Genomic DNA, 26,410 nt, shown 5'->3' with positions numbered 1-26,410 from the left:
CTCACGAATATGTTGATCACAGAGCAAAGGGACTTTGCAGATACGATTAAAGTAACTTACAGACCTTAAAATAGATTATCCTGGTGTGATGGTGAATCTTGTGTCCACTTGGCCAGTCCACAGCACCTGGTTATTTAGTCAAACACTAACCCAGGTGTTGCTATGGAAACATTTTGTAGATGTGGTTAAATGTCTACAGTCACTTTACTCCAAGTAAAGGAGAGAACATGGCGGGGGAGGGATCTCATCCAATCAGTTGAGCAAAATAAAGGTTTCTCTGAGGGAAAAGGAATTCTGCTCCATCTTCTCCTGACCGACAGAGCTTCCAGTCAGTCCTGTGGATTTGTGTCCTGCCAGCCCGACAAGCACAAAACCCAATTCCTTGCAACAAATCATATATATATGGTGTGTGTGTATATATATATATATATATATATATATATATATTAAATAATCATATATATATTGTAACTAATCATATATATATGCAACTAATATATATATATAGAAACTAATCATATATATTGCAACTAATCATATATATATATGCAACTAATATATATATATATATAGCAACTAATCATATATATATGATTTGTTAACCGTATTCCCTAGTAATCAGTAGAAATTAATATTTTATATATATCTTAACTATGTAGGTATCTTAATTATATATCTTCTTTGTTTGGTTTGGATACATTTGCTACTATTTTGTTTTCAATGTAATTTTTAGTTACACAACAATACATGAACACATCCTATTTGTAGAGAGAGAAGTCAACTTTGACTAGTAAGGTTTTGATGACCTTCTCCAATCCAATCTCCATCTCACGTATCCCTGTATATCTTAGTACGTGTGCGTATGTATATACACGTAGGATATGTCCTGGTTCCCTGGAGAACCCTGACTGATACACCTGTGTTACCCAGGTAGGCCCATCTAATCACATGAGCCCTTAGAAGCAGAGAACTTTCTGTGGCCAGAAGCAGGAGAGAGATGAAGAGAATGGGGAATCCAAGAGATTTGAAGCCTAAGAGGGATTCAACTCACTGCCGCCAGAGGGGAGCTTCATGGAAAGCATGAGAAGGAGGCAGACAGCTTCTAGGAGCGGACCAGGCCCCAGCTGACAGCTAGTCAGAGCCAGGAACCTCAGTCCTATGGCCACAAGGAACTGAATTCAGCCAATACCTTGAAAGAGCTTGGAAGAAGATCGCCATATCGACATCTTGATTTCAGCCCTGAGAGGTCTAAGGACCCACCCGGACTCTGACTTACAGACACCGTGGAATAAAAAAATGCGGTGGTTGTCAACCATATAGGTTGTGGAGATTCTTTCCACCATCAATGGAAAAACAATACTCCCATCCTTGCTTCTCTCTCTCCTGCAAATCCCTTTTGGTTCTCAAGTCCAAGTGAACCTGCCTGAATCCCTTTGCGTTGTAATTTCCTCTCCATTCTTGTGGCCCTGGCTCCAACTCAGGTCCCTCTCCAGGGTCCCTGCACCCAGCCTCACAGCTTCCTGGCCAGGTCCGGGAAAAGGACACTGCCAAAAAAAAAAATTAAGGAAACATCAAAGATTCAGTAACAAAGATTGACCAACGCTGTAACACAACAAACGAATAAATGCGACAAAAAGGATCAATAACACATCCGTGATGAACAAAATATCAAAATCGTAAATGAAGATGGGATCAGAGTGACTGATTTTTTTCCTTTTGTCCCAGGACCCCAAAAAGCTCATTTTTTTATTTTTTGTTCATTTTTTTTTGTTCATTTGTTCATTTTATACATCCATTTTCAAAATAGGGCATTAAAATGTTCTTTATGTTAGACAAAATGTGGTCTATCTGTGCCATGGAATATCATTCAGCCATAAAATGAATTAAGCACCAACACATGCTACAGCGTGGATGAACCTTGAGGACACTATGCTCAGTGAGAGAAGTGGAACACAGAAGGCCACATAGCATAGGATTCAGCGTCTGTGAGACGTCCTGAACAAGCAAATCCAGAGAGACAGAAAGCAGACTGGTGGCTGTAGGAGCTGCAGGTGGGGAAATAGGGAGGGACTGGCTTAGGGACAAGGGGCTTCCTTTTTTTTTTTTTTTTCAACGTTTATTTATTTTTGGGACAGAGAGAGACAGAGCATGAACGGGGGAGGGGCAGAGAGAGAGGGAGACACAGAATCGGAAACAGGCTCCAGGCTCCGAGCCATCAGCAGAGAGCCTGACGCGGGGCTCGAACTCACGGACCGCGAGATCGTGACCTGGCTGAAGTCAGACGCTTAACCGACTGCGCCACCCAGGCGCCCCTAAGGGGCTTCCTTTAGAGGGTGATGAAAATGGTTTGGAGCTGGACAGAGGTGGTGGTTGTATAACACTGGGGATGTACCAGACATCACTTTTAAATAGTTCCTTTAATGTGGTGTGGATTTAACGCCAATAAAAGTGTTTGCTAAAAATCTATATTTAATTATATTATTTATCTTGGTTACTGAGTTTTGTGTAAACCCCCCCCCCATCCACCCTAAATCCACCCTAAAATGCTGGATTTGAAATGCAGCATTCCTCTTGTGAATCCCAGAGGGAACTTTCTTCTTTCTTTCTTTCTTTCTTTCATTCATTCATTTTTTTTTTAATTTTTTTTTCAACGTTTATTTATTTTTGGGACAGAGAGAGACAGAGCATGAACGGGGGAGGGGCAGAGAGAGAGGGAGACACAGAATCGGAAACAGGCTCCAGGCTCTGAGCCATCAGCCCAGAGCCCGACGCGGGGCTCGAACTCACGGACCGCGAGATCGTGACCTGGCTGAAGTCGGACGCTTAACCGACTGCGCCACCCAGGCGCCCCTCATTCATTTTTTTAAAGCAGGGCAAAGGGACGGGGAGCTTTAAGGACTGCAATTTTATTTTATTTAAGTTTATTTCTTTTGAGAGAGAGAGCATAAAAATTGGGAAAGACAGAGAGAGAGGGAGAGAGAATCCCAAGCAGGCTCTGAGCTGTCAGCACAGAGCCACACGCCGGGCTCAAACTCACAAACTGTGAGATCATGACCTGAGCCAAAGAGGGATGCTTAACGGACTGAGCCACCCGGCGCCCACCCTCCAGGAACTTTCTAATACCTGGATCGACCCTGCTATCTTATCCTGGGGTACCCTTTCAGTACCCCAGGCTCCAGGACAAAAATCTAAGCTCCCAGTGGCTTTTGAGCTGATCTCTGCATTTTAGAGAGTGCTTTTGGCCTGTGGTCCTCCTCTGCTCACCTGGGCTCCCAGCCTGCTCTGAGTGTTCTTCTTCTTCTCCTCGGCTCTACAACACGCCCCTCCTTGGAGGCTTTGTTCAAGCTTCACTTCCTTGTTACCTGTGAGATTGACTCTCTTCGCCAGCCCCGGCTCACAACTAAGACAGCCTCCTCCCTGGGCCTCCTCCCAACCAGCCTCCTCTCTGGGGACTCCACTCTCCTGGGAAGGCCCTCCCTCGTGCCTCCTGGGGGGATCTTCCCAACATTCAAATCTGAGACTCCTCTTGTCACCAAAAGGTGCAAATGCTCAGAGTCATGGGATGATCTTTCCATGAGCAGTGTCAGGCAGGGACATTCGCCCAGGAAACTCTCCAAAGCAGGGTCAGAGCTGCTCCTGCGGGCTCAGGGACCTTGTCTGTTTCATTCTCTCACATTCTCTTTCCCTCTCCCTCCCTCTCCCTCCCTCTCTCCTGCCCTCCCTCTACACACACACACACACACACACACACACACACACGCCACAGACACTCCTCCAACAGCTGCAATCTGGAAGAAATTACTCTTCTAAACAGCCAGACTTCCCCAGTTTCAGGAAATTCCAAGCTGGGCAGGAGGAGGGGCTGGGCTGGGAGGGGGGCGCGCCCTGTCCATCCCCCCACCCCTTCTGCGTGTCCTCTATGCGCACCCGGTCCGGCCCAGGCCCGCCCCCACACTCAGCCCGGAGGCCTCTGCTTTTCCACCACCACTTTCTAGTCCTTTAAATCCTAGAGGCAAAACTTTTGGGGGATAAGGAAGGCGGGGAGGGGCCTGGGCCTTAACCCTCTCTGCCCCAGAGGGACTGGGCTGGACTGGGCAGTGACTTCGCGGCCCGTTTGGGCTCCTACCATGGCCCCCCGAGAGGGGCTGACACTTCGGTCCCCGGTGCAGGTAAGAAGGGACCCGAGGCCAGGGCCTGCCAGGGGTGGGGGCCCGGACTCCTTGGGTCTGAGGCAGGGAGGGTCGGCGCCCTGGACCCCAGGGTCCGAGGGAGGGGGGGCGGGGTGGGACCTGGGACTCCTGGGTCTGAGGAGTAAGAGAGGTAGGAGGCAGGACCCCTGGAACCTGAGAGAGGAGGGGTCCTGAGAAGGAGGACGCCAGGGTCCTGGACCCCCCCTCCAGGTCCCGCATGACACTTTGCCAGGTGTGATCCGCCCGGAGGAAAAAGGAAGAAGGAGCGGACTTGGGACTCGGAGGCAGAGGCGGGCTCCGAACCAAGGAGAGGGGCGTCCCAGTCGGAGCCCGAGAGCGCGCCTGCCCCACTCCGCGAGGGCCACGAGGTAAGGGGCAGCGGGGAGCCGGGGTCCCGGGGCCCCGGCTCAGGTCCGGGGGGCACGCGGGACAAGACGCGCGAAGGGACCGCAGGCGGCAGCCACGTGGCCCCAGCAAGCGCGGCGAGCCCAAGGCGGGGGGGGGGGGGGGGGGGGGGGAGGTGTCTCCCACCCGCGGACCCGGCCCCGCCTCGGCCCCACCCGCCTGGCCACCTCTCCCCCAGAGCCGAGAACCGGTCGGGCCGGGTCGGGAGCGGGCGGTTATTTCCGTCTTGGCGGGGCTGGGGCTGGAGGGGACGGAGGTGAACCAGCTGTGCCCTCCTCTCCTGCAGCTGCAGCTGCGGGCCTGCAGGGGCGCAGGGAGGCGGGAGGAGGGCGGCCCGGCCGAGTCGCGGGGCCAGGGCCCCCGGGCTCCCACCCTTGCGCCAGCACTCCGCCAAACAACAGCGCTCTGTACGAGCCTTGGCCGGCTGACGGAGTTTTTCCGAGCATGATCTCATTGTGTCGAGCACTCAGCTCTGCTAGAGGGAGACTAGAGCCTTCTATTTAAGAGGACACCGAGGCTGGAGCCACTTACCCGAGGCCCTCAGAGCTAGCACCAAGAGGCCGCGCTCGAAAACGATTTCTAATTCATTGCGCTCAGTCTGGAATGGAAAAAAAAAAAAAAAAAAAAAAAAGGCAAAGCAAACAGATATGGTCAAGGGTGCAGGAAATCCCGGGACTTTAGAGCATCTCCGGACGTTGTTTTTTCCATGGGGATAACACACCCACCCGCCCCATCCAAAGGGGTCTGTGAGCAACAGGGTGGCCAGCTTTAGACTCTCAAGTTTAGACTCTGCCTGGTGTCCAAACCGGGCCGCCCAGATTTGTTGCCCTGTGACTCCCGGCAAGTTACTCCCTCTCTCTGTGCCTCAGCCACCACATCTGTAAAATAAGGGTCTCCCCCCCTCACTGGGTTGTTCTGAGGATTGAATGAGTTTGTTTATTTGAGTAAACCATTTAGGCCCCCACCTGGCCCAGAATAAGGACTTAGGAAATACAATATCAGCATCATGAATATACTTTTCAAGTACACCTAGCAAACGGGCTTTCCGACTCCCATTTTTCAGTGGAGTAAACTGAGATTTAAGGTTGAGGAAGGTAGTTCAGGGCCCCACGGAAAGGTGTGTTTGGCCAGGCACTGGGAAAATGGTGGTAACGTGGCCTGGGAGAGCCACAGAAGGGTGGCATGAGGGACAAGCTAGGGCGTGGGCAGGGCGAAGAGCCAGCGGCTGAGAGCTGCCCAGGGAGGGGTCAGTTCAAGAGGCAGCAGGCAGTGGAAGTGGTAAGTCTGGGCTCCGGAGTCCCACAGAGCTGGTTTTGTGACCTTGGGCAAGTCTCTTTGCCTCTGTGAGTGTGTCCTTCTCTGGGACTTGGGAGAATGATCTAAGGTGGCCACTGAACATTTACTGAACTTCTGCTTTGGCTGTGTGTGTTGGGTCCTGTGCCCAGACTTTATTGGCAACATCTCACCAGTTCTTGCAAAGGGACTGTGACGTGTTATGGGATCACCCTATGTCCCTAGGTTCCTTTTTTTTTTTTTTTTTCCAGGAGGAAATGAGGTCAGAAAGGTTAAGTAACCTGCCCAAGGCCACACACTCCACACAGCCAGACCGAAACCTGGGCGGTTGGCTGAGCTGTGATCTTTTTTTTTTTTTTTTTAATTTAATTTTTGAGACAGAGACAGAGACAGAGAGCCTGAGTGGGAGAGAGGCAGAAAGAGAGGGAGACAGAGAATCTGAAGCAGGCCCCAGGCTCCGAACTGTCAGCTCAGAGCCCGACACAGGGCTTGAACCCACCAACCGTGAGATCATGACCCCAGCCGAAGTTGGACGCTCAACTGACGGAGCCACCCAGGCGCCCCCATTCGGTGTTCTTTTCACCTGCAGCTCATTCCACAGTAATGATGGGCACCTACTAGCTCTGGGAGCAGATTTTTTTTATTTTACACTGTGGGTTGAAATTCATTAATGAGAAAAAGTCAGCGTTTAAAACAAATAAAATAGATTAGGATTGAAAACATCTGAGTGCCTTAGCTTGTAAGTCTTGTTTCATCCAATGTTTGTTCCCTTTTATTGGGGGAGTGGTGGGGAGGAAAGGCCATTACGTGCCAGGTTATAATTAGAATATATTTACGCATCTAGGTGAGGTCAGAGGAGTTTGAGAAACACTACAGAGGTGATAAAATCAAGACTGGTTTTTCCAGGGAAATAAACGTAAAGTGTGTGTGTGTGTGTGTGTGTGTGTGTGTGTGCGCGCGCGCACGTGCGTGTGTGTTGGGGTGGGGTAAAGGACAATCCTCAGAACGCATCCAGCCATGGTTATTTTAAATCCTTTTAGCTTTAATTTTTCTCTGCATTTTCAGTGATGTTTCCCAGAGTGCTAGTTACTGAAAGAATAGTGCTGACTGCTTTACCTTCTTCATAGGGTTTTATCAAATCTAAATTGTGTTCTAGTTATTTGAGGACACATCCTCCTCCCCACCCCCCCCCCCAACAACTGGCGCCACCAATTGGCTGGCACTATTACAAGTACAGTTTTCTTTAATTGAGATTTTTCTACATGCCCTTCAAGGAAGGTGGTGTTATTTTATCCATTTTTTTTAATGTTTTTTATTTATTTTTGAAGGAGAGACAGAGCATGAGCGGGGGAGGAGCAGAGAGAGAGGGAGACATAGAATTTGAAGCAGGCTCCAGGCTCTGAGCTGTCAGCACAGAGCCCGATGCGGGGCTCAAACTCACGAACTGTGAGATCATGACCTGAGCTGAAGTCTGACGCTTAAGCGACTGAGCCACCCAGGCGCCCCTTATCCATTTTATAGAGAGGAAACAGACATCGAGAAATCACATAATTTATCCCACTCATACAGCTGGCAAAGGGTGGTGCTTCAATTCAAACAGAAAGGCGATTTTTTATTATGATGATGATGATGATAACAGTGACTGTTAAAACAAAAGTACAAGGTCATCAAAGCCCCTCCCAAAAGTTCCATAAAAACAGCCAGGTTCCAGGATGCGGGCAAAGGTTGGCAGGCATTTCCAGGTACCATAGAGCCCAGGGGAGCCACGAGGTAGTAACACAGCTATTCCTGTAGTGCACAAGCAGCCAGCTTCAAATTTGCACTGTTCTTGCTCATTTTTAGAGAAATGTGCAAAAAGTAAGACATTATATTGTCTCTTTCGGAATCAAATACTCATGATAAAATGCTGTGCAAGTATACAGATTCCCAGGCCCACCTTAGACCTGAATTTGAGTTTCCAGGCAGGCCTGCATTGGGACTTGCTTGTGCCCTAGGCAAAGGTCTCGTGGACATATATTAATTTATATTTTATAGCTGTGTTGGTGTACAGGCAAATCTTTCCCACACGTTTTAAAATAGATTAAAACATTTTAACATTCTCTTAGGCCTCTCCAAGTGTGGTGGGTCCCAGGCACTGTGCCTGCGTCCCTCCCCTCCATGGACAAAGTCATCCCGCCTTCAGGGAAGGGGCCTGGGAATCTCTGTCGGGCAGAAGCCGGAGTTTCTCCGTCAAGTTTAGGAAACACTCGGAAGAGTCGGTGAAGCACTGTTGCCTGGCCTGTAGGGAGACTCGAATATTAGTAATTAGTGGAATCAGCATGGCGTGGTGGTCGCGGGCCAACCTCCATTGGGGTCTGCGACCTCGGGCCTCCGGGAGCCGCTGTTTCCCCACCTGTCAAATGGAAGTAATCCCTCCTTTGAACCGCTCGCTGCCTTAGGCCCAGGGTGGGAACGCGGCCTCGCTCGCTCACTCACTCGCTCCCGGAGGAGGCAGCGCTGACCCGGCCCTACCCCGCAGATGCCGGTGCTGAAGCAGCTGGGCCCCGCGCAGCCCAAGAAGCGGCCGGAGCGCGGCGCCCTCTCCATCTCCGCGCCGCTCGGCGACTTCCGGCACACGCTGCACGTGGGGCGCGGTGGCGACGCCTTCGGGGACACTTCGTTCCTGAGCCGTCACGGCGGCGGGCCGCCGCCCGAGCCCCGGGCGCCGCCCGCCGGGGCCCCGCGCTCCGCGCCGCCGCCCGCGGTGCCGCAGCCCCCGCCGCCGGTCCTCCGCACGCCCGCGCCCGCCGACCCGCTGCTGTCCTTCCACCTGGATTTAGGCCCCTCCATGCTGGACGCGGTGCTGGGCGTCATGGACGCGGAGCGCCCGGGGGCCGCTGCCGCCAAGCCCGACTTGGACCCCAGCTCTGGGGCACAGCACCCCAGGGCCCGCTGCCACCCCAACGCGGACCTCGAGAGGGACGACGTCATCGGCCTGTAGGCACCCCTGTTCCTGATGCTTTTACCATCTGGCACCCCACTTCTTTATACATAAATGGCTAAGGTCTCTGCCCCGGGTTCTGCCTGTTTATTTTGCACGTAGGAAGGGAACATGGCGGGGGAGCAGGGGTGTCCGTGATGGGGTCCCGGCGCCTTTAAGGGCCAAGTGTGTCACCTCGACCTCTATTCCCTGCAAAGACTGGACCGAAGTCGAGGTCGGATGATTGCCCTGGTGAGATGTGGCCCCTTTAACAGAGGAGAGGCGTGGTTAGACGGTGCCCCTTTTAGGGGCGGTGTCCCCACGTGTGGGCTTTCACAGCCTCATTCATTCATCACTTTTGACGGAGGGCCTGGCCTGACTTGCTCTGGGGAGCAAGCAACCTGATTCACTCCAGGAGGGGGCCGCTGACTCGCTCCCGGAGGGGGGATGGGGCACCTGACTTGCGGCCGGGCCGGCGTGACTCGCTGCCCGGGAGGCTGCTGAGTCGCTCCGGGGGGGGGGGGGGGGGGCACCTGACTCGCTCCAGAGGACCAAGTGCAGTCCCGCGTCTCCAGTGAACCCCCTGGGGAAGCTGCCCTTTATCCTGTGAGTGGCCGCACAGGTAAGTGTCCGGGAAGAGGCTGGGTCCTGGTGGAGGAGAGACCCTCCCAGCCCCAGATGTGTCGGCTCGAGGGCGACAGCGGCGTCCCATGTCACGGCTACCTAGTTTGAGCCTGCCGGGGTCCAGCTGTCCCGCTGCAGGCGGGAGTGGCCAGAGCTGGTCGGGGCAACACTTGCAACTCTTAGGCGAAGGGTGGAACCTAGGCACCCCCCCTCCCCGAGGGCCCCTGAGGGGGCAGGACCTGCATACAAATCACCAGGCGGGGGCGGAGCCAGACTCTCTAAGAACTTAGAAGAGGCGGGGCTGTGCACGCAGACGCGGCGGAGGGCGAAGCCCGGCACCCTGGGACCCCAGAGGGGGCGGGCTCACACCGGTAAATCTTTTGGGCTGAGGCGGCAGAGGGAGGAGGATCCGGTTCCTTGAGGGCACTGACGGAGGCCGGCACCCCGGAGGCGGTGCCGAGCGTGTAAACCCTGTGGAGCGGGGGCGGGCCACACACGTGAATCGCTGGTCCGCGGAGGAGGCGGGGGCCAGACTGCCTGAGGGCACCTCCGTGGAGAACGGTCCGCCAGGCCCGGGATCGGAGGCTCAGCGAGCGAGCGTGCGCCGTTCCCGGGGCGGCGGGGGCAGGGGCGGGGCGGGTGACGTCACGGCCGGGCCTGCGGCGGCCCGCAGACGCTCTCGGCGCACTCCGCTCCCATGGCGGCCGAGCCCGAGTCGCCGCCGTCGGCCTGCCGCTTCTTCCTGGAGGGCCGCTGCCGCTTCGGCGCCCGCTGCCGCCAGCCCCACCCCGGGGCGCCGGCCTCGGCACAGCCTAGCCGCGAGGCCGAGGCCGGGGCCAAAAAACCCCCGTTGCGCACGGCCGCGGCCGTCATCCAGCGCATCCGCTGGGACCCGCGCCTCGACCCTGCCGACTTCTCTGTGGGCTACGCCGACCGCTTCCTGGGCGTGCGCGAGGAGCCCTTCTGCGCCTTCTGCTGGGACGAGCCGCTGGCGGCGCTGGGACCCGGCGTGCTGGCTGTGCCGCAGCACCGGGTGCGCTACTTCCGCTTCCGGGGCCGCCTCGTGTGGGACCGCGCCTCGCGTACGGACCACGTCTTCGGCTCGGGCTTGGCGGCCGGTCGCGGGCCCACCATCCTGGACGCGCTCGACAGCGGGGGCGCGCACGACGGTGAGGATGCCCATGTCGGCGAAGGCGCCCACGGGCCCCAGGACGTGCACGATGGCGAGGACGCGCGTGCCCGCGAAGACGCCCCTGAGGCTGGGGATACGCGTGACGGCGAGGACGCCCATGTCGGCGAAGACGACGCCCATGGGCCCCAGGACGCGCACGACGGTGAGGATGCCCATGTCGGCGAAGATGCCCACGGGGCCCGAAATGCGAGTGACAGCGAGGATGCCCACGGGCCCCAGGACGCGTATGATGGCAAGGACGCGCGTGACAGCGAGGATGCCCACGTCGGCGAAGACACCCACGGGGCCCAGGACGCACACGGCGAAAAGGATGCGCTCGGCGGCGTAGCGGCCGCCCCTGCCAACATCCGAGTGGAAGAGCACAGAGCACCCCACTGGACAGAACTAGAAGTGGGGCGGAGGCCAGCCACCGCAGCCAGGACCACGGAGCCACGGGGCGGGAAGGGGCAGGCCCAGGCTGCCCCGGGAAGGCCCGCGGGAGATTTCCCGGAAACCGAAGCAGAGTGGGGTCCTGGGGCCTGGCCCTCAGACTGCGGAGAGGCCGCTGGGGCCAGGGCCGCGGGGCCTCGCCAGCCCCGCCCCACGCATTTTGTGGCTCTCATGGTGACTGACCCTGGGCTGCAGGCGAGAGTAGCCAGGACCCAAGAAGAGCTGGTCCGAGCCGCGCCCTGGTGCGCCGCGTTCATGGTACCCGCGGGCGCGCTGCACCTGACACTGGCCCTCCTGAGGCTAGCAGGCCCTGGGGAGGTAGCCGCGGCCCTTGGTGCACTGAGGCGTGCGCTCTCGGCTCCAGGGCTTCAGGCACCCCCGCAGGTGAGGTTTAGGCGCCCGCTTCTCCTGAGGCACCATGTACTCTGTGCCCCTCCCTGCCCCTCCCTGGAAAATATGGCCCAAGTGCTGAGACAGAGGCTAGAGGCGGAGGGGCTCAGAGTAGTTCAGCCCCTAGGGGGGCTACACCCCCACCTCACCTTGGCCAAGGTGCCCCAAGGTTCTCAAGTCTGCCTCCCTGAGCCCAAGTTCATCCCTGGACAGGAGCTAGGGAGCCAGCCCCTGGGGAAGCTCTGGTTGTGCCGCGTGGGCAGGGCAGGAGATACCTACCGGCCCCTGGCTGAGATGCCCCTGGGGTGACCGCCCCTGCTCAGACCTCTGGGGGAGGCAGATCTCCACCCTAAAGAACAGGAGAAGACCCAGTCCACGCAGGAAGGGACAAAGTGCTCTCTCTCTCTCTCTCTCTCTTTAATTTTGGTTTCTCTCAAGCTTCCAAATGGTGCTCAGTGATCCAAGGAAAAGAATGAAGGAAGGAGAAGGGAGGGGAGAGGGGAGGGAGGGGAGGCAGAGGAGGAACATCTGGAAAAGAAGCAGCCTGACAGTCCAGCTGTTTGCAAACTCATTGCACATCCTCCAGTTACATGGCAGAAGAGGGGGGAGGGCCAAAAAGAAAAAGGGGAGGAAGAAAAATAACTTAAATAAACACACACAAAAAGAAAAGAGAAGGAAACATGACGTGAGCTGGTGATCCATGAAGGCAGGGAGGGAGGGAGGGAGGGTAACCGTTTTACCTGTGCTGAACCAAAGAAGGGTGGGGAGCAGGAGGAGGAGGGAGGGAAGGAAAAAAAAACCAGAAGAAACACTGGGGTGGAGGGAGGAGGGACACGGAGACAACTTAATACAACTGCAGACGAGGCGGCCCGGCCGAGGTCCCGCGATGATGGCCTCCGGAGTCCTCAGTGTGCAGTGGCGGCGTGGACGTGGCGGCGGCTTGGCGGCGGCATTTCTGGCGTGGGGGGCTGAGGGTGGGGCACAGTCTCTACGCGGCTCCCCTAGCCCCGAACACTGAGGCCCCGGAGGGCTGGGCAACAAGAGTCTGTGGTGAGGCGGGCGGGGGGCAGGAGGCGGGCTGGTGTGCTGGTGCCCCCGCCACAGGCGGGCACGGGCGGAGCGGCCTGTCTTCTTCCGGCCCCCCCGGCATGGGATGGGCCAGGGTGCCAGGTCGGTACCGGAGTACGAGCTCGAGAGAGAGAGAGAGAAAACACTGAGACAGCATTAGTAGAGGTGCAGGTGGACACAGAGCAGCCTACAGACCACGCCCCCAGCCCTCCGCTGTCCCACCCCCTCCTCCCCCAGTCCCGTCCCTCTGAGACAAAAAATAAAAATGTAGAAAAAAATCTCTGTACAGACTCCCCGGTGGGAAAACGGGGACAGGGATGACGGCTCTTCCTGGAGCCCGCTCCCCGTGAATTAATTTACAACCCAAGTCCATGGCTCAAAAACAAAATCGGCAAAGGCGGCGCTGGGGAGCCACAGCCCCGCCCCCACCCCGCCCCCATCCGCGCTGGTGCTCAGAAGGCTGATAGCTGCGCCAGGCTGAGGCGGCAGTCGATGCTGGCGTTGTCCGGGCCCGTGTAGGCCAGGCCCAGGGGCTCTAGGAAGGCCCGGCAGGCGGCCTCGCCCTCGAAGGCCAGCTCGGCCTGCAGGTAGGAGACTGGCAGCGCAGGGCGGAAGCTACGGAGACAAGAGGAGAATGTGATGAGGCGGGCGGCGGGCAGGGGAGGGCCCCACGAGCAGGGAGTGGGCGCCCCCCCTTCGGGCACCCAAAGGGCTTCCTCGGCACATTACCTGCTGACCTCTCATCACCACCCCCGCCCGACCTCCCCACCTCCAGGGGCTTGGGGGGGCCCGGGGCAGGGGTGGTGGCCCCAGCCCCAGTTGTGCCCCCCTTCACCCTCACTTACCTGTACGGGGGGACCCAGGAGAGGGGATGGGAGGGAAGGGCCCAGCTGGCTCCTCCGCTGCTCAAGGGCCTGAGCAGGCCCTCAGAAGAGGGCCCGCTTTGGCCCAAGGGCAGGGGCCAGGCAGAGGGAGTGACCCGAGGGCACGGGCATGGGCACGGGTGGCAGGTCTGACAGCTATTCTGGGGAACCCGCCCTGCCTGGGTCTAAGTGCCTCGGGAACCCTGGGCACAGGGTCAACCCCCACTACACCCTGGCACACTGGCAACAGTCACTTGCAGTTGCACACAAGAGACTTGGCACGTTCCAGAAAACGGCTGTGAACTGGCTGAGCTCGCTCCCAGAAACCGTGTCACCCCTACCCTTTACAAACACACACGAACGAACCCGGAGCTCCAAATCGCACAGGGAGCAAGCGGCAGAGAGGACAGATGCCTCACGCCCATGCCGCATGGTGGCCCTTGATAGCCACGGGGGGCACGAGACAGCCTATTTCTCCCCACATCTGAGCTGGCCTCCCGCACACCCTGCCAGGACTTGGTTCTGGAAGCTCTGGGAGGGAGGGACGTGTCTGCCAGGGAGTAAGGAAGGGGTGAGAGAGAGCGTCTGGCCAGTGAGAGGGCAGCACCCCTGCTCCCAGGCCCAGCCTGCCCGCATGACACCCTGGGAACGGCTGTCCCGCTGCAGAGGGCAGACGGAGGGACAGCCCCCGGGGCCTCCAGACGTACCACCTCCCCGTCACCCCTGGGTACGCAACCGTGTCCTGTGTTTCCTGCCGCCTCCGTGTCTCTGCCCCACATCCTTGTCTCTCCTTCTGTGGCCTCTGCCCTGGCTCCGCTCTGCCTCAAATCTTCTGGACCCGAACGGGATCCCAGAATGTGTGCATCTCCTAATTTCAGGGTGACTGTGTCTCCTCATCTCCACACCATCCCTGTGGCTACGCTAATGGATGTGGCCCCTTGGACCTACCAACCTCTGACCAAGGGTTTTCAACCCTGGCAAGACTGACACTGGGGCCGGGTAATTCTCCGTCATGGGGCATCCTGGGCACTACAAGAGGCTCTACCCACTAGACACCAGTAGCACCCCCTAGTTGTGACAACAACAAATGTCTCCTGACCTGGCCCCATGTCGCCCAGAGGCATCTCCCTCCGCGCCCTGACCACAGGTTCCCCAGCACAAGCACGCACGCGCACACACACGGCACCAGTGACATCTATTGAACAGAGAACCGCCCTGACCTGGCTTGCCCCCGAATCACACGGGTCTCCCTAAACACTCTGCACTCTTTAAGGAGCTCAGAAACAAACGGGGTCTCGTCCCATTAGATCAGAGGCTACCAAGAGCAGGGCCGTCCTTCCTAGTCTGTCTCTACCGAGTGGGAGCTCAGTGACGGGAGAGCCTTCAAAGGTGAACAGAGACCTCGGAGGAAGGAAACCAAGAGCCCAGAGCAAGAAGACAAACCAGGGTCCGGGGTGACGTGAGCAGGAGAAACAGAGACTCAGAGGGGTGCAGAGGGCGCCCTGGAGCAGCGAGACAGAGTGGGGGACACAGGAGACGCAGAGGACGAACTGAGTGAAGGGAAGCAGGAGGGACTGGGGAGCAGAGCATATGTGGAAAGAAGAGACGGGCAGAGAGGACCACAGGCCCGGGGATAGGAGCCCAGGAGGGTGCGGAGGGCAGAGGGGAGAAGGGGTGGACGGCGGCGGGGCCGGCAGAGAAGAGGGGGCAGGGAGAGAACCCAGCTTCACATACGTTTTGATCATCGCCTTGAGGGCAGCTCTGCGCTCCCGGTCTGCAAACTTGTCCACCAGGTACCCGGACATGCAGGGTGCGTGAGAGTAGAGCCGGAAGAAGCGGTGGTAGTTGCCCAGAGCCCAGGCTGCCCTCAGTGCCAAGGCGTGGGCCACGCAAGGGTCTGCCTTCAGTTCCCGAGTCAGGTACGCCAGCTCCGTGGTGATGTCTGGGGCCCGAGACAAACGGGGTCAGCAGCACCCAACCCTGGGGGCCTGGGGCCAGCCCGACCTGCAGGCGGCGCCTCCCACCTCCTGAGTTCTTGGTGAAGATGTAGTAGAGGACCCGGTAGGCGGTGAACTCGCCCACGTTGCCGGGTAGGTTCTCGGCGTACAGCGACTTGAGCTGCGTCTGGCACTGGTTGAACTCCTCGTGATCGCCCTGGAGCCCCGGGTGCGGAGAACGAGAAAGAGAGTGAGGCCAGGACAGGGAGCCCCAAAGAGCCCGAGAGGGCCCCGGCACCCCACTCACCTTCTCCAAGGCGATGCGGGCGTGCGTCTCATACACCTCCACCGTGAACTCTGTCCGCACGCCTTGCACCTGGAACAGCAGGGGGGAGCGGTGAGGCCAGGGCAGGCCAGGACTCACCACGGCAAGGCCCTCCCAGCACCCCCCTCACCGTCAGGTCCTGCCGAATCGACTTCATCTGCTCGCAGGCAAAGGCGTAGTCCTGCTTTTCTTTCCAGTGGGACTTGACCATGCACAGTGACTTTTTCAAAACCTGGGAAGGGATCCAAATTAAGGCTCAGTGTGCTTTTAGCAAGGTGAGCAAGGCTATAACTAACACCCGTTACTTCTTTTTTTTTTTTAACGTTTATTCATTTTTGAAAGACAGAGAGGCAAAGCACAAGCAGGGGTGGGGTGGAGAGAAAGGGGGACACAGAACCCAGAGCAGGCTCCAGGCTGTCAGCACCAGAGCCTGATGCGGGGCTTGAACTCACAAACCGCGAGATCATGACCCAAGCCAAATTCAGACGCTCAACCGACTGAGCCACCCAGGCGCCCCACCCATTACAATTTCTTAAGCTCCGTGTATAGGAAAAAAAGTGCAACATCAAAGCCACTTAGCATCTTGCTACCAACTTCATAAGGAACCCAAAACACTCGGCAAGAGTGCCAGCTCCCGAGCCCCAGCTGCCCACATCAGCGTGTACCCTGGGCACAGGGTCAGCCACGCTGCCGCCGCCCGGCAGAGAGCACAGTGGCACGATCACCCGTCTCCCAAAGCGCTGGCCTGGGGAGGCGGCTTCCCTCCCCCTGCCTCCTCAACAGGAGACGGCTGCTCAGAGCCGAGGAAGTCTCCCGAGGAGGCCACGTGACCGGGACCCAGGCTCCAGAGCACGTCCCTGCGCAGCCACAGGCTCCTGCCGCCACCCACAGCCCCCTGTGCCGGAGGTGGCCCCGCAGGGGGACCTGCCCCTCCCAGGCACTTACCGCCACAGGGCGCACAGTGGACGGGTCGGGAGCACAGGTGAGGCGCAGGTAGTGCTTGGTGATGTCAGGGCAGGTGCCCACGATCTGTAGCTCCTGCCAGTCGGGGTCCGCGCCGCTGCTCTCCAGGCTGCCCATGTGCAGCACCAGGGGCTCGAGGCGCAGGCGGCGGGAGTGTCCGTGCTGGAAGCGGGCAGCCCGCTTCTGCTTCTTCAGCTCACGCTCAGGGTCCTCGCACTCCAGCGCAGCCATCTTTTTCCGGCTGCGCTTGGTGGGAGCCAGGTCATGCCTGGGAGAGAGATCACGAGTGAATGCGGCCGAGATCACCGGCTGCCTCGCCCGATAATCCCCAAGAACACAGCCCTCTTCCTCCCAGGAACCCGGATCTTGGCGCCGCACCCCCCCCCCCCCCCGCCACCTGACCCAAGTCTCACCTCTTCCCACGCTGCGCCCTGCCTCGGCCTCGATCCATGTGGGCCCCCCGACCTCCTCGGCCCTTAGGGGGTGGGTTCCGGCGACCCACAGGGTGACACTCATTCCCTGAGTAAGAACTGTCTGAATCCGAGTGGGAGTCACTGCACAGAAGCAGCAGGAAGGTGAGGCCTGGAACGGCTGCTTCCCCGCAAGCCCCGAGCCCCGCCCCCCATCCCCGAGTCCTCGCACCTTCTGCGGAAGTGGCGGGTGGGGGACCGGGAGGAGGAACGGGAGCGCGAGTCCGTGCTGGAGGAGGAGCTGTTGTCCTTCATGAAGACATTGCGGTTGCCAAACTTGGCGAAGCTGCTGCCCCGGGCTCGGCCAGCACCCCCAGCCCCCGGTGTCCCTCGCTGGGACTGGGCACCCCCGCCCCTTGTCGCTGAGCCTGCCCCCCTGGGAGGATGTAGGCTGCTAGGGGCCTCCCACCGCTTCTTCTTGGGACTCTCAGCCACAGGCTCCCGGGTCAGCCTGAGGATATAGCAGGGCAGGGCATCACCAACCCAGTGCCCCCACCGTCCCCAGCATCTGCCGGCCACCCCAGGGACACACCACCTCAGGCGGGAAAGGAACTTACCCAGGCGACTCAGCTAACACACTGCAAAACCGGGAGGCAAACCCCAGGCTTCCTCTGTCTAGAGAGTGCTCTCCGCTGCTGAGCCCCAGGCGCCCGGGAGCCCGCAGGACCTCCCTCCCACCCAGGATCTCATCCCCAGGCAGCGCCTGCGCCTCAGCTCTCCCCTCCTGGCCTTCCACCCCGGGGTCCGACCTCCCGGCTCATTCTCAGGGCTCCGGGGACCCAGGTCTGCGGGTCTCCGCTCCGGCACCCAGAACCGCCCTTAGCCGCACCCCCTGCCCGGACTAACCCCGGCAGGGGCTCCCGGCTCCAGTCGATGGTGTAGGCGGAGCCGTCCTGCAGCCGGGCCTGCAGCAGCTCCTTGAGCAGCTTCTCGGTCCGGTCCTTGTCCTCCTCCGACTCGCAGGCAGTGAAGCAGCGCTCCACATACTCCTTCATGTCCTGCGGCCAATCGTCGGGCTTCCCGGACAGGCTCCCCCTGGGAAGGGGCACACGTGGGGCTCAGCCGGGCAGCACCGCACAGCGCGACAGACTCCGTCATCGCCGCCGCTTGCAGAGCTGACACGTGCCAGACACGGTTCAAGCGCCTTCTCTCCCCTCTCATTTCCCGCTCATGGCAGCCAAGAGGGAAGGAGGACCCCACCCCATTTCTGGAGGAGCCGACGGAGTCTGGGTGCAGAGCGCACCGGCTGACCAGAGGCGAGGGAGCGGGGACAGCAGCGAGGAGGCGGCCCTCACCGGTGGTTCTGGGCTTTTTCCGGGTTCGGCTGGGGGCCGAAGCTGCCGTGCTGACCCTCTGAGGTGGAGCTGAAGCTCTGGCTGGTGACGGCAAAGGGCCGTTTCTGAATGTTGAACTTGAGACCGCCAGTCCCAGGGGCTGCTGTGGGGACCGCAAAAGCGGAGTTAGGCCTCACCCCGGCCCACCTCAGACCGCCCCAGCCCCAGGAACGGGAGGCGCCCAGCTCCGGGTCACCCGCACCCAAAGCCTGGGGGTGCCCAACAGCCCAGGACGGACCAGCACACCATGCACCCCACGCCTACTTCTGGACCCCGCGGGCTCTCCTCTCCAAAGTCTACCGCCGACTTACGCTTCATCCGGTTCCACAGCTGTTGGCCCTTCTTGGGCTTGGCAGGCTCAGAGTAGGTGTGTGGCCCATAGGCCTGGCCGGAGGCCGGCCCTGCCTGGCTGTGCTGTGTGGCAGGGGCTGTTCCAGGCTGGGGGCCGCTGTTCAGAGTATGAGCCCCGTGCGGGGTGCTGGAGGGCTGAGGGGGCTGGGCTGCCGGCAGCTGCTGAGGGGGTGCCTGGTAGGACATGCTTTCTTCCATGCCGGGGACTGGGGGCTGGCGGAGGAAGCAGGCACTGAGGGCGGGAGCAGAGGCCTCTGTGCCGGCCCTCACACTGCCCTGCACGATCACAGCACCACTCAGCCCTCGACCCTGTGCCACGACCCTCCCGCACCTCGCTGTCCCGAGCCCGCAGACAGCTGACAAGGCTCAGGCTCAGACCCGGAGCTGCCCTCCTCTGGCCCCCAGCTGTTGAATGGCAGCAGTAGGCATTAAACCCTGCAGCCCACCCCCATGTGAGCACTGGCCCAACAGCACGTCACCCGGTGGTTCCTGTCTGAGCCTATCCCGCGTGCCAGTCAAAGCACAGAAGTGATCACACACACTCATGGGAGCTCTGTGAGGAAATGACAGGACTGGCAGAGATGCAGAGGTATCACGTGGCTCGTAACGACACCACCGGAGGGGGAGCTGGGGTTCTGGGCCAGGCCCACGCACCTCCCCGGCACCAGCTCCACACTCCCCACCGCACGCTAAACGCCAAGGCCAGACCGCGGATGTGGCTGTGCAGGTATGTGTGCACGCGCTGGGCGGAAATCGGGAAGACGGGCCGCCACGCTGCACACTGCTCCCGCCACCGCCCCAGCACCCGGCCCCAGGCCCCAGACCGTGCCCAAGCCCCAGACCCTCCCTTTCAAAAGCTACACTTTGCCCTCCTCGTTATCAGATGAGGAGTTGCCCGGCAGGAGAGAAGGCAGGGGGCGGGTGGCTTAAATGATGCAGGTGTGCCCACTGCTCGCCCGCTCAGAAAAACCGTACTCCCCTTCTTCAACATTCCGAGGAGCCGGGTACGGGCATTACCTGGTTCAGAGTCCCCTGGTGCTGGGGTGCCGATGGCTGCTGGGGGGTGGCGGAGCCATAGGAGCTGGCCACGCCGTACTGGGAGGGGGAGCCGTAGCTCTGGTACATGCTCTGCAAAGGCACGGAAAGAAGGGTCAGCGCAGGCACGGTGCCGTCCCTGTCATCCTGCCCGCTGGGGAGCCACACGCAATCTGTGATGCCCCACTTCCCCTTTCTATTTCTTCCTTTCCGCTGCATAAATGCACCCAATTCTCTTAAAGAAAACTAAAATAAAATGGGAACCTCGATCGATCCCGTTCCGTTATAGAAAATATCTACTGAGCACCAACTTTTCTAAGCACGACAGGGCCCCCCCAAAAGAGTAAATAAATAAAAAACCATGCTCTAACGAAGCCCGCGCTCAAAACAGGTGCAGTCATCGTAGGCAAATACGTAGCGTGTCCAGCAGTAAGCACCATGAAAGAAAAAAAGGCCCAGGGAAGACGTGGGGCAGGGGTGGGTGGAACTGCTCTAACTACTCAAGTCTGCCAGAGGACGGGGCTCTGTGAGGCACGACCTGGGCAGCCCTCGGCAAGGCGAGGACGCAGACAGGCACGGGAACGTGGGAAGAGAGCTAAAACAGAGCACAGGTGCACGTCGAGCGTGAAAGACCTAGGAGGTCTCTGCGCAGCGGTGGAATGAGCGTGGGGACGGAAGCGGCCAGAAGCAGGGGAGGCAGGTCCCAGGAGGCACCCTGAACTTGATCTTGTGGGCGAGGCGCCAGCGGAAGATTTTCCAGAATTTGTCGCTGCTGTCTTCGGGCCGCCGGCTGGCCCTGGCCCCCGTCCCGACACCTCTCCCGCACCCCAGCGCGGCACCTGCCCCGCCGGGCCGGGCACTCACCATGGGGTAGTAGTAGCTGTAAGGGTAGGCGTAGTTATACTGCTGGTACCACTGGTAGTACTGCTGCTGCTGCAGAGCCGAGGCTTCTGCCTGTGACACGTACTGGGGAGAGGGACACACGCCATGAGCATTGGCAGCAAGAGCCCACAGGCCCTGCGGCCCCCCAAACGGAGCCCGGACGACAGCGGTTAAGAGCGAAGGAGCGACACTGGGTCCGCCTCTCTCCAGAGAGCCACGGCCCCGGCCAATGATCGTGGGTCACCTCGGAGACCCCGGACACATTCCCCTCTTCAGGCTGGATCCCCTGGGACGAGGACCGGGAGGTGCCCTAAGCTCTCCAAGCAGAACACACTTTGCCCCCCTCACCTGAAGGCTCCCAGGACATCTTCGGGGCGCCCTGTCCTCGTGATACCAGAGAATACCAAGCGTGTCCCTCCCCTAGCAACCCCCCCACAGGCTACCCAGGCACTGTGTGCCTCCTCACTTGTGCGCTGGCCACGGGCCCGTTGCTGCTGGCCTTGGTGGAGCTGCCGGCAGCTCCTGCTTTGCTGATGCTGGCCAGAGCCTGGCGGGCCTTCTCCCACTCCGGGTTCTCATGCATAGGAGTCTCCATGCCATTCTCTCTGCCTGCCCCGGCCACCATGCTGTACTGAGAGGACCTGCAAGAGAAGGGACACTGGTCGTCTCTCTTTTCCCTGTGCACGGTGGGCAAGGTGGAGGCAGGCACATACCCGGGCTTGAGTCCTAGATCTCCCTCGCACCACCTACTGGAGCCAAGGTTTTTTTTAATCCAGAATATACTTTCATCGTAATACGCCGACACCTAGTTTCTGCGTCACACCTTTCTGTGAGAGATAGATTAGAGACCCAAGGCGCTACAGGTGCCTACCACACAGCAGTTCTTACAAATCAGACAAAAAGATTACCAGTACCCACAGAAGTTAACATAGCATCTGGTGCCTAGTAGGCCTAAATGTTTCATTGGTCAGTTCTGGCTGACACCTCCCCAGCCAGCAAGTCATGATCACGCTGTTTTGGAAAAGACCAGGTATTAGCAGAAACACACAAGTATTTGAGGCGTTGGAGTCTGCCCCTTAATCACAGCTCACTGAATGAATTCTTGCAGTTTTATGAAATAAGCACCGTACTGTGAATTTAAAACAGTGCTCAGAGAGGTGAAGACCCGACCCTCTCCACCCTGCAACCCAGTGCTCCCCTGACCCTGGTGGCCAGAAGAAGCCCTCATCCCCACTCCACCACACTGTGTGCGCTGCCGTCCCTGAGGACAACACTGGCTCTTGCTTCCTCTCGCCCTCCCCTCTGGCCTCCGCCCCTCCAGCCACACTAACCAATCCGTGCTACGTTGATCACCCACGTTGGCCGCCATCTGGACCTTGGGGCATAAGGGGTGGACCTCAGGAGCCAGACTGCTTTTTCACCGTCTATGAGAAAAAGAGGAGTTAGAGAGACTTGCGAAGACGCAAGAAACAAGTCACAAAGTGGGGGACTGGAGGAGCCGGGCTCACGAGGAGCCCGGCACAAAAGGAGCGACTGAGAAGTTAGGAGAGAATTCTGGGTGTGGAATCAAAGGGCTTCTGTGTGAGGGGAAGATCTCCACCACCCTGCAGTGTTCTGGCTGGAAAATGAAGGATTTGAAAACAGGGAAGTCTGAAGAAATTTCCCAAAGGGAAAGAGGAGTGCCTGAAACCCACATGGGAAAAGGGAAGATTCGAGGGAAACCCTGAGACGGAAGAAAGGTCCAGCGGGCAGGGTGGGGGGCCTCGGGTAAGGGCTGAAAAGAAATCCAGAGAGGAAGACAGCTTCTGAGAAGCAGCAGAAGAAAAAGGATGCTTGGAAAAACAAAGTCTACATAACTCTTCAGGCTGCAAACAGGGAAGCATCTATGGGAACCTAGAGAGAACTCAGGAGAACAGATGGAAAAAAAATATCTGAGAGAAAGGGGGCTTCTGTAAGTTACTCCAAGAAACAGGGAGAAGTGGAGGATGCCCACGATGGTGGGGGGTGGGGGGGGGGCGCTAAAATGAAGGAACGTGTTCTCAGAAAGCTTTCAGGGAGCCTGAAGTCAGAGAAGTCCCCAAGGTCAGAGGACAAGCCTATATACGCGGTTCCTAACAGCGGCCAGAAGAGGCGATCCCCTGTTGCGGTCTGGAGAGAAAGCTTTGGAGATGCCTGAAAACGTCCAGAACGTCTTCAGGAAACTAAGACTGGAGGAGAAAAGACTGCAAGAAAGTGAAGGGGGGTGCCTTGGGGGCAAAACTCGAGGGGCTGAGAAGTATAGGGGGCTCAAAGGCGAGTCTCCGCTGGAGAACCCCACAGTCCCACAAGAAGGGAGGGGACAGGAACAGCAATCTGGAGTTGGAAGAAACCCTAAGAAAAATCTGAAAGAGGAAAGAGATTGGGGGGCGGGGGGAGGGGCAGGAGGTGATGAGTGGGGACAGTGAGCGGGCACAGCGAATGAGGGAGGCCCGAGACAGAAAGGAGGGTGGGTGTAAGGCCTGGGGTGGGGGAGGGAGGCTCGGAGGGTCCTGGGCTGGTCTGACCGGCACCGGCCACGAGGGGCACCTGGCCATCCCGCAGGCCCGGAGGGGGCTAAGGCGTCAGGTGAAGAAAGAGCCCGTCGAGATCCCGGCGACCGGCTCCAGAGCCACTGCCCCGGCCGTGCCGCGCGTGCGCACCGCGTCTCCGGGGGTGGGGGGGGGGGGGGGAATAAGGTGCCGGGACCGCGCGTCGCCCGGGGCAACCCCATCCTCCCGGTGGAACAACCCGGTCAATAGGGATTGAGGGAGGGGGGCGCTCGGGGCCCAGAAATTCCGAGAGCGGGGGCGGGGAGCCGAGGCCGACCGCGCAAGCGCCAGGGTGCGCAAGCGCAGTGGCCTCCCGGGCCCGCCACACCCTGTCGTCGCTCGCGCGCGGCGTCCGTTGGTGCGACGGCCGACCTAGGCCTCAGGACCCGCTGGGTGGAGGGCCGGAAGGAAACGCCGTCCCCACCCGACCGCCCACCGCTCCCCACACCCACCTCAGCAGTTTGTCCCCTAGAATCGTCAGCAGCGGCCCAAGGCGACAGCGACACGGCCGCAGAACTGCTCGCGACCCGGCTGGTTCTTGTCTTCCTTGGGCTTCGACGTTCTGACCGCAGCGTCCTGACGTCACACGGAGGCCTCGCCCCACCTCCCTCGACACAGCACAGCCAATGGGCGCCTCGAGCTTGACTTGAGCCCGCCCCCCGCTTGCGCAAGGACGCGTGGGCGTTTAAGGCAAGCCGGAAGACTAGGGTGGGGACGGTGGCCCCGAGGGGACACGCCCGGCGGGGTCGGCCGGCGTTGTGCCGGCACACGCAACCGGGTCTCGGCTCAGTGAGTGGTAGCCGCCGTTGTTTCCAGACACAGAGTAGCGTGAGGAGGGATGTGAGACTACCTGCCGTACAGCTGTGGAAGCCCGGGGCAGAGAATGGTGAAGTCGAAGAAAGGGGGTGAGAACAGCCTCCGGGAAAGGGAGCTTCCCTACTGCTTGAAACTGCCAGGCGCCCCCGGCCGAGAACGCCTGCAAACGCACGGAGGCGGGCGACGGGAAAGGCCTGGGGACCACCGCGGGAGCACGGGGGGAGCAGGTGGCCGCGGCGGAGTAAACGCGTGCGGGGTCCTGGACTAAGCTGATGGGTCTGTACAGGTGGGCAGGTGGCACACCCTGGAAGGGCAGTGGTGCCACGCTGGGAAATGTGGACCTGGCAGGTAGCAGGGTGCCCTTTGTTTCCATCCTGGATCCTGACCGGTGGCACGATCCAGTCCGGCTCAGGGACCGCTCAATGTACGCATAATAGGCAATAGAATAATTATTTCAGAAGCCGTTTCCTTCCCGTGTTTTACTATTAGAAACTTTTCTGTTGATGACTGCGTATCATTTTAATTAGCATAGTTGATCTTTTTCTGTCTTCTCTCTTTAAAAAGAAAACTTTGTTTTAGGTTAGTTTTGGGTGTACAAAAAGTTGCAAAGATAATTCAGAGTTCTGTGTATCCTACACCCGTTTTCTCTTAATGCTGTTATCTCGCATTATTGTAGTATATTTGCTAATCCAAGAAACCAACATTGGCACATTACTGTTAACTGCAGCTTTATTTGATTTTTACTTTTTCCACTAATGTGTTCTTTATGTGCTAGGGTCTAATCTAGAGTACCCCATTGCCTTTAGCATCCCTTTGCTCTTTTTACTTTTGAGAGCAAGAGTGAGAGCGTGCATACTTGTAGGGAAGGAGGGGCAGAGAGAGGGAGAGAGAGAATCCAAGCAGACCCTGAGTTGTCAGCGCAGAGCCCCTTGCCGGGCTTAGTGACACGAACTGTGAGATTGTGACTTGAGCCGAAATCAAGAGTCAGACACTTAACTGACTGAGCCACCAGGCGCCCCTAGCATCCCTTTACTTTTAACGGTTATATTTAAGGTGGGTTTCTTCCTTCCTTTCTTTTTCTTTCTTTCTGCCGATAGGTTTCTTGTACATAGCTTATAGTTGGGTCTTTTTTACCCAAGTGAACAATCTCTGCCTTTTAAAAGAAGTGTTTATAACAACACTTTTAGCAAGATTATTGGTATGCTTGCCTTTATACCTGTCATCTTGCTATGGGGTTTCTATTTGTCCCATCTTTGTTTCCCTTTTCCCCTTTTGTGGCCTTTTTCTGGTGTGAGATTTTTCTTTTTTTAATAGGCTTTTTTAGAGCAGTTTTAGGTGGGGCCTTTGGGAGGTGTTCTGTCTCAGTCCCCCTTTGCTGTTCTGTGGTCAGACTCTGATGACCATGGGCTCTGGTGATTTCAGGGCTCACCTGGGTGTTTTCCACGTCAGGGATCACTCTCCTTTGCCTGATGCTGACTCTTGAGCCCTGTTGTTTTACATATTTTGTCTGGTTTTGGTTGTTTCAGGAAGGAAAGAAAACCTAGTCCCTGTTCCTCCCTCTTGGTTGGAAGTGAAAGTCCTTCTATGTATGATTTTTAAATTAAAGTATATTTATCTTTCGTAAAGGTTAGACAAAATGTCCTTCTTTCTTGGTTAAAGCTCCCGGGTTACACATCACTCCTGGACCTGTTGGCAGAAAATCAGGCGGCCTGAATCTCAGGCTACTTTTGGAATCTGCAACCCATCAGGGGGCGTTTCAGCTTGCAGGCAAGGACTCACGGTCACCAGAGGGCAGTGTTTGAGGTCAAAGCAGCCTGAGGAGCTGTGGGCAGGCCCCAGGGTCAGCCAGCTCAGCTGCAGTCAAGAGGAGAAAGTGAGTCAACACTTAGGGCGCCCGAAGCCCCTTCACTGGAAGTTGCGGTCAGTTTCTGCTTCCCAGCTTCAGGCCGGTCCACCCTGAAAGCTTCCTTGAACATTCCTTGCAGTGCACAAGATGGAAACTATTAGCAAGACTGGTCCCCTAAGGCAGGCCCTACGCTGTCTGACCCCTGGCACTCTGGGCCAACAGGCCCTGACCTGAGACCCTCGGGTATGTGTTTTGAGCTTTAAGGATTTTTCATGGTTTCGAGAGGCAACGTGATCTGTATCCCACACAGTGCCTGGTACCCTCAGTACCCTGCACGGCGTTTGGAAGTAACCCCATCAGTGTTTCTGGAGGGTAGAGATGAACATTCACACAGGCAGGGGGACTAGTCTGTTTTTGCCGCCCGGTGAGTTAAGGGAGTTCAGGGAGACTTGTGGTCCGGGAGAGCTTTGA

The 26,410-nt window shown here is 58.2% G+C and overlaps 3 protein-coding genes across 5 annotated transcripts; 2 read left to right on the top strand and 1 right to left on the bottom strand.

Annotated features, from left to right (window-relative positions):
• The first annotated feature begins 3,828 nt into the window (after nucleotides 1-3,828).
• CDC42EP5 (CDC42 effector protein 5) lies at nucleotides 3,829-8,868 on the top strand. 2 transcript variants are annotated; one of them, XM_030298397.1, is made up of 3 exons: nucleotides 3,829-4,169; nucleotides 4,423-4,558; nucleotides 8,407-8,868. In XM_030298397.1, exon 3 carries the CDS (start codon nucleotides 8,407-8,409, stop codon nucleotides 8,866-8,868), a length of 462 nt encoding a protein of 153 aa, XP_030154257.1. In that variant the 5' UTR covers nucleotides 3,829-4,169; nucleotides 4,423-4,558. The 2 variants fall into 2 exon arrangements, 1 of the variants encoding a protein (XP_030154257.1); XR_003965162.1 differs by lacking the exon at nucleotides 8,407-8,868 and adding an exon at nucleotides 7,994-8,046 and having other exon boundaries at nucleotides 3,855-4,169.
• Nucleotides 8,869-10,148: 1,280 nt separating this feature from the next.
• LENG9 (leukocyte receptor cluster member 9) lies at nucleotides 10,149-12,106 on the top strand. Its single transcript, XM_030298293.1, has one exon. The coding sequence runs from the start codon at nucleotides 10,169-10,171 to the stop codon at nucleotides 11,789-11,791; it is 1,623 nt and encodes a 540-aa protein (XP_030154153.1). The 5' UTR covers nucleotides 10,149-10,168; the 3' UTR covers nucleotides 11,792-12,106.
• Nucleotides 11,883-23,852, bottom strand: LENG8 (leukocyte receptor cluster member 8). 2 transcript variants are annotated; one of them, XM_030298240.1, is made up of 16 exons: nucleotides 23,730-23,852; nucleotides 22,042-22,134; nucleotides 21,177-21,351; nucleotides 20,693-20,794; nucleotides 19,811-19,921; nucleotides 18,754-19,006; nucleotides 18,404-18,545; nucleotides 17,955-18,143; nucleotides 17,281-17,559; nucleotides 17,052-17,192; nucleotides 16,621-16,906; nucleotides 15,806-15,907; nucleotides 15,658-15,726; nucleotides 15,438-15,567; nucleotides 15,148-15,355; nucleotides 11,883-13,165 (listed from the first exon to the last, which is right to left on the bottom strand). In XM_030298240.1, exons 2-16 carry the CDS (start codon nucleotides 22,077-22,079, stop codon nucleotides 13,003-13,005), a joined length of 2,388 nt encoding a protein of 795 aa, XP_030154100.1. In that variant the 5' UTR covers nucleotides 22,080-22,134; nucleotides 23,730-23,852; the 3' UTR covers nucleotides 11,883-13,002. The 2 variants fall into 2 exon arrangements, with proteins under 2 accessions (XP_030154100.1, XP_030154099.1); XM_030298239.1 differs by lacking the exon at nucleotides 11,883-13,165 and having other exon boundaries at nucleotides 13,433-15,355.
• Nucleotides 23,853-26,410: the final 2,558 nt, after the last annotated feature.

This window comes from Lynx canadensis, chromosome E2 (genome assembly GCF_007474595.2).
Source record: "Lynx canadensis isolate LIC74 chromosome E2, mLynCan4.pri.v2, whole genome shotgun sequence".
NCBI lineage: Eukaryota > Metazoa > Chordata > Mammalia > Carnivora > Felidae > Lynx > Lynx canadensis.
Note: the sequence above shows the minus strand (reverse complement) of the source record. Positions and strands in the feature narration are given on the sequence as shown.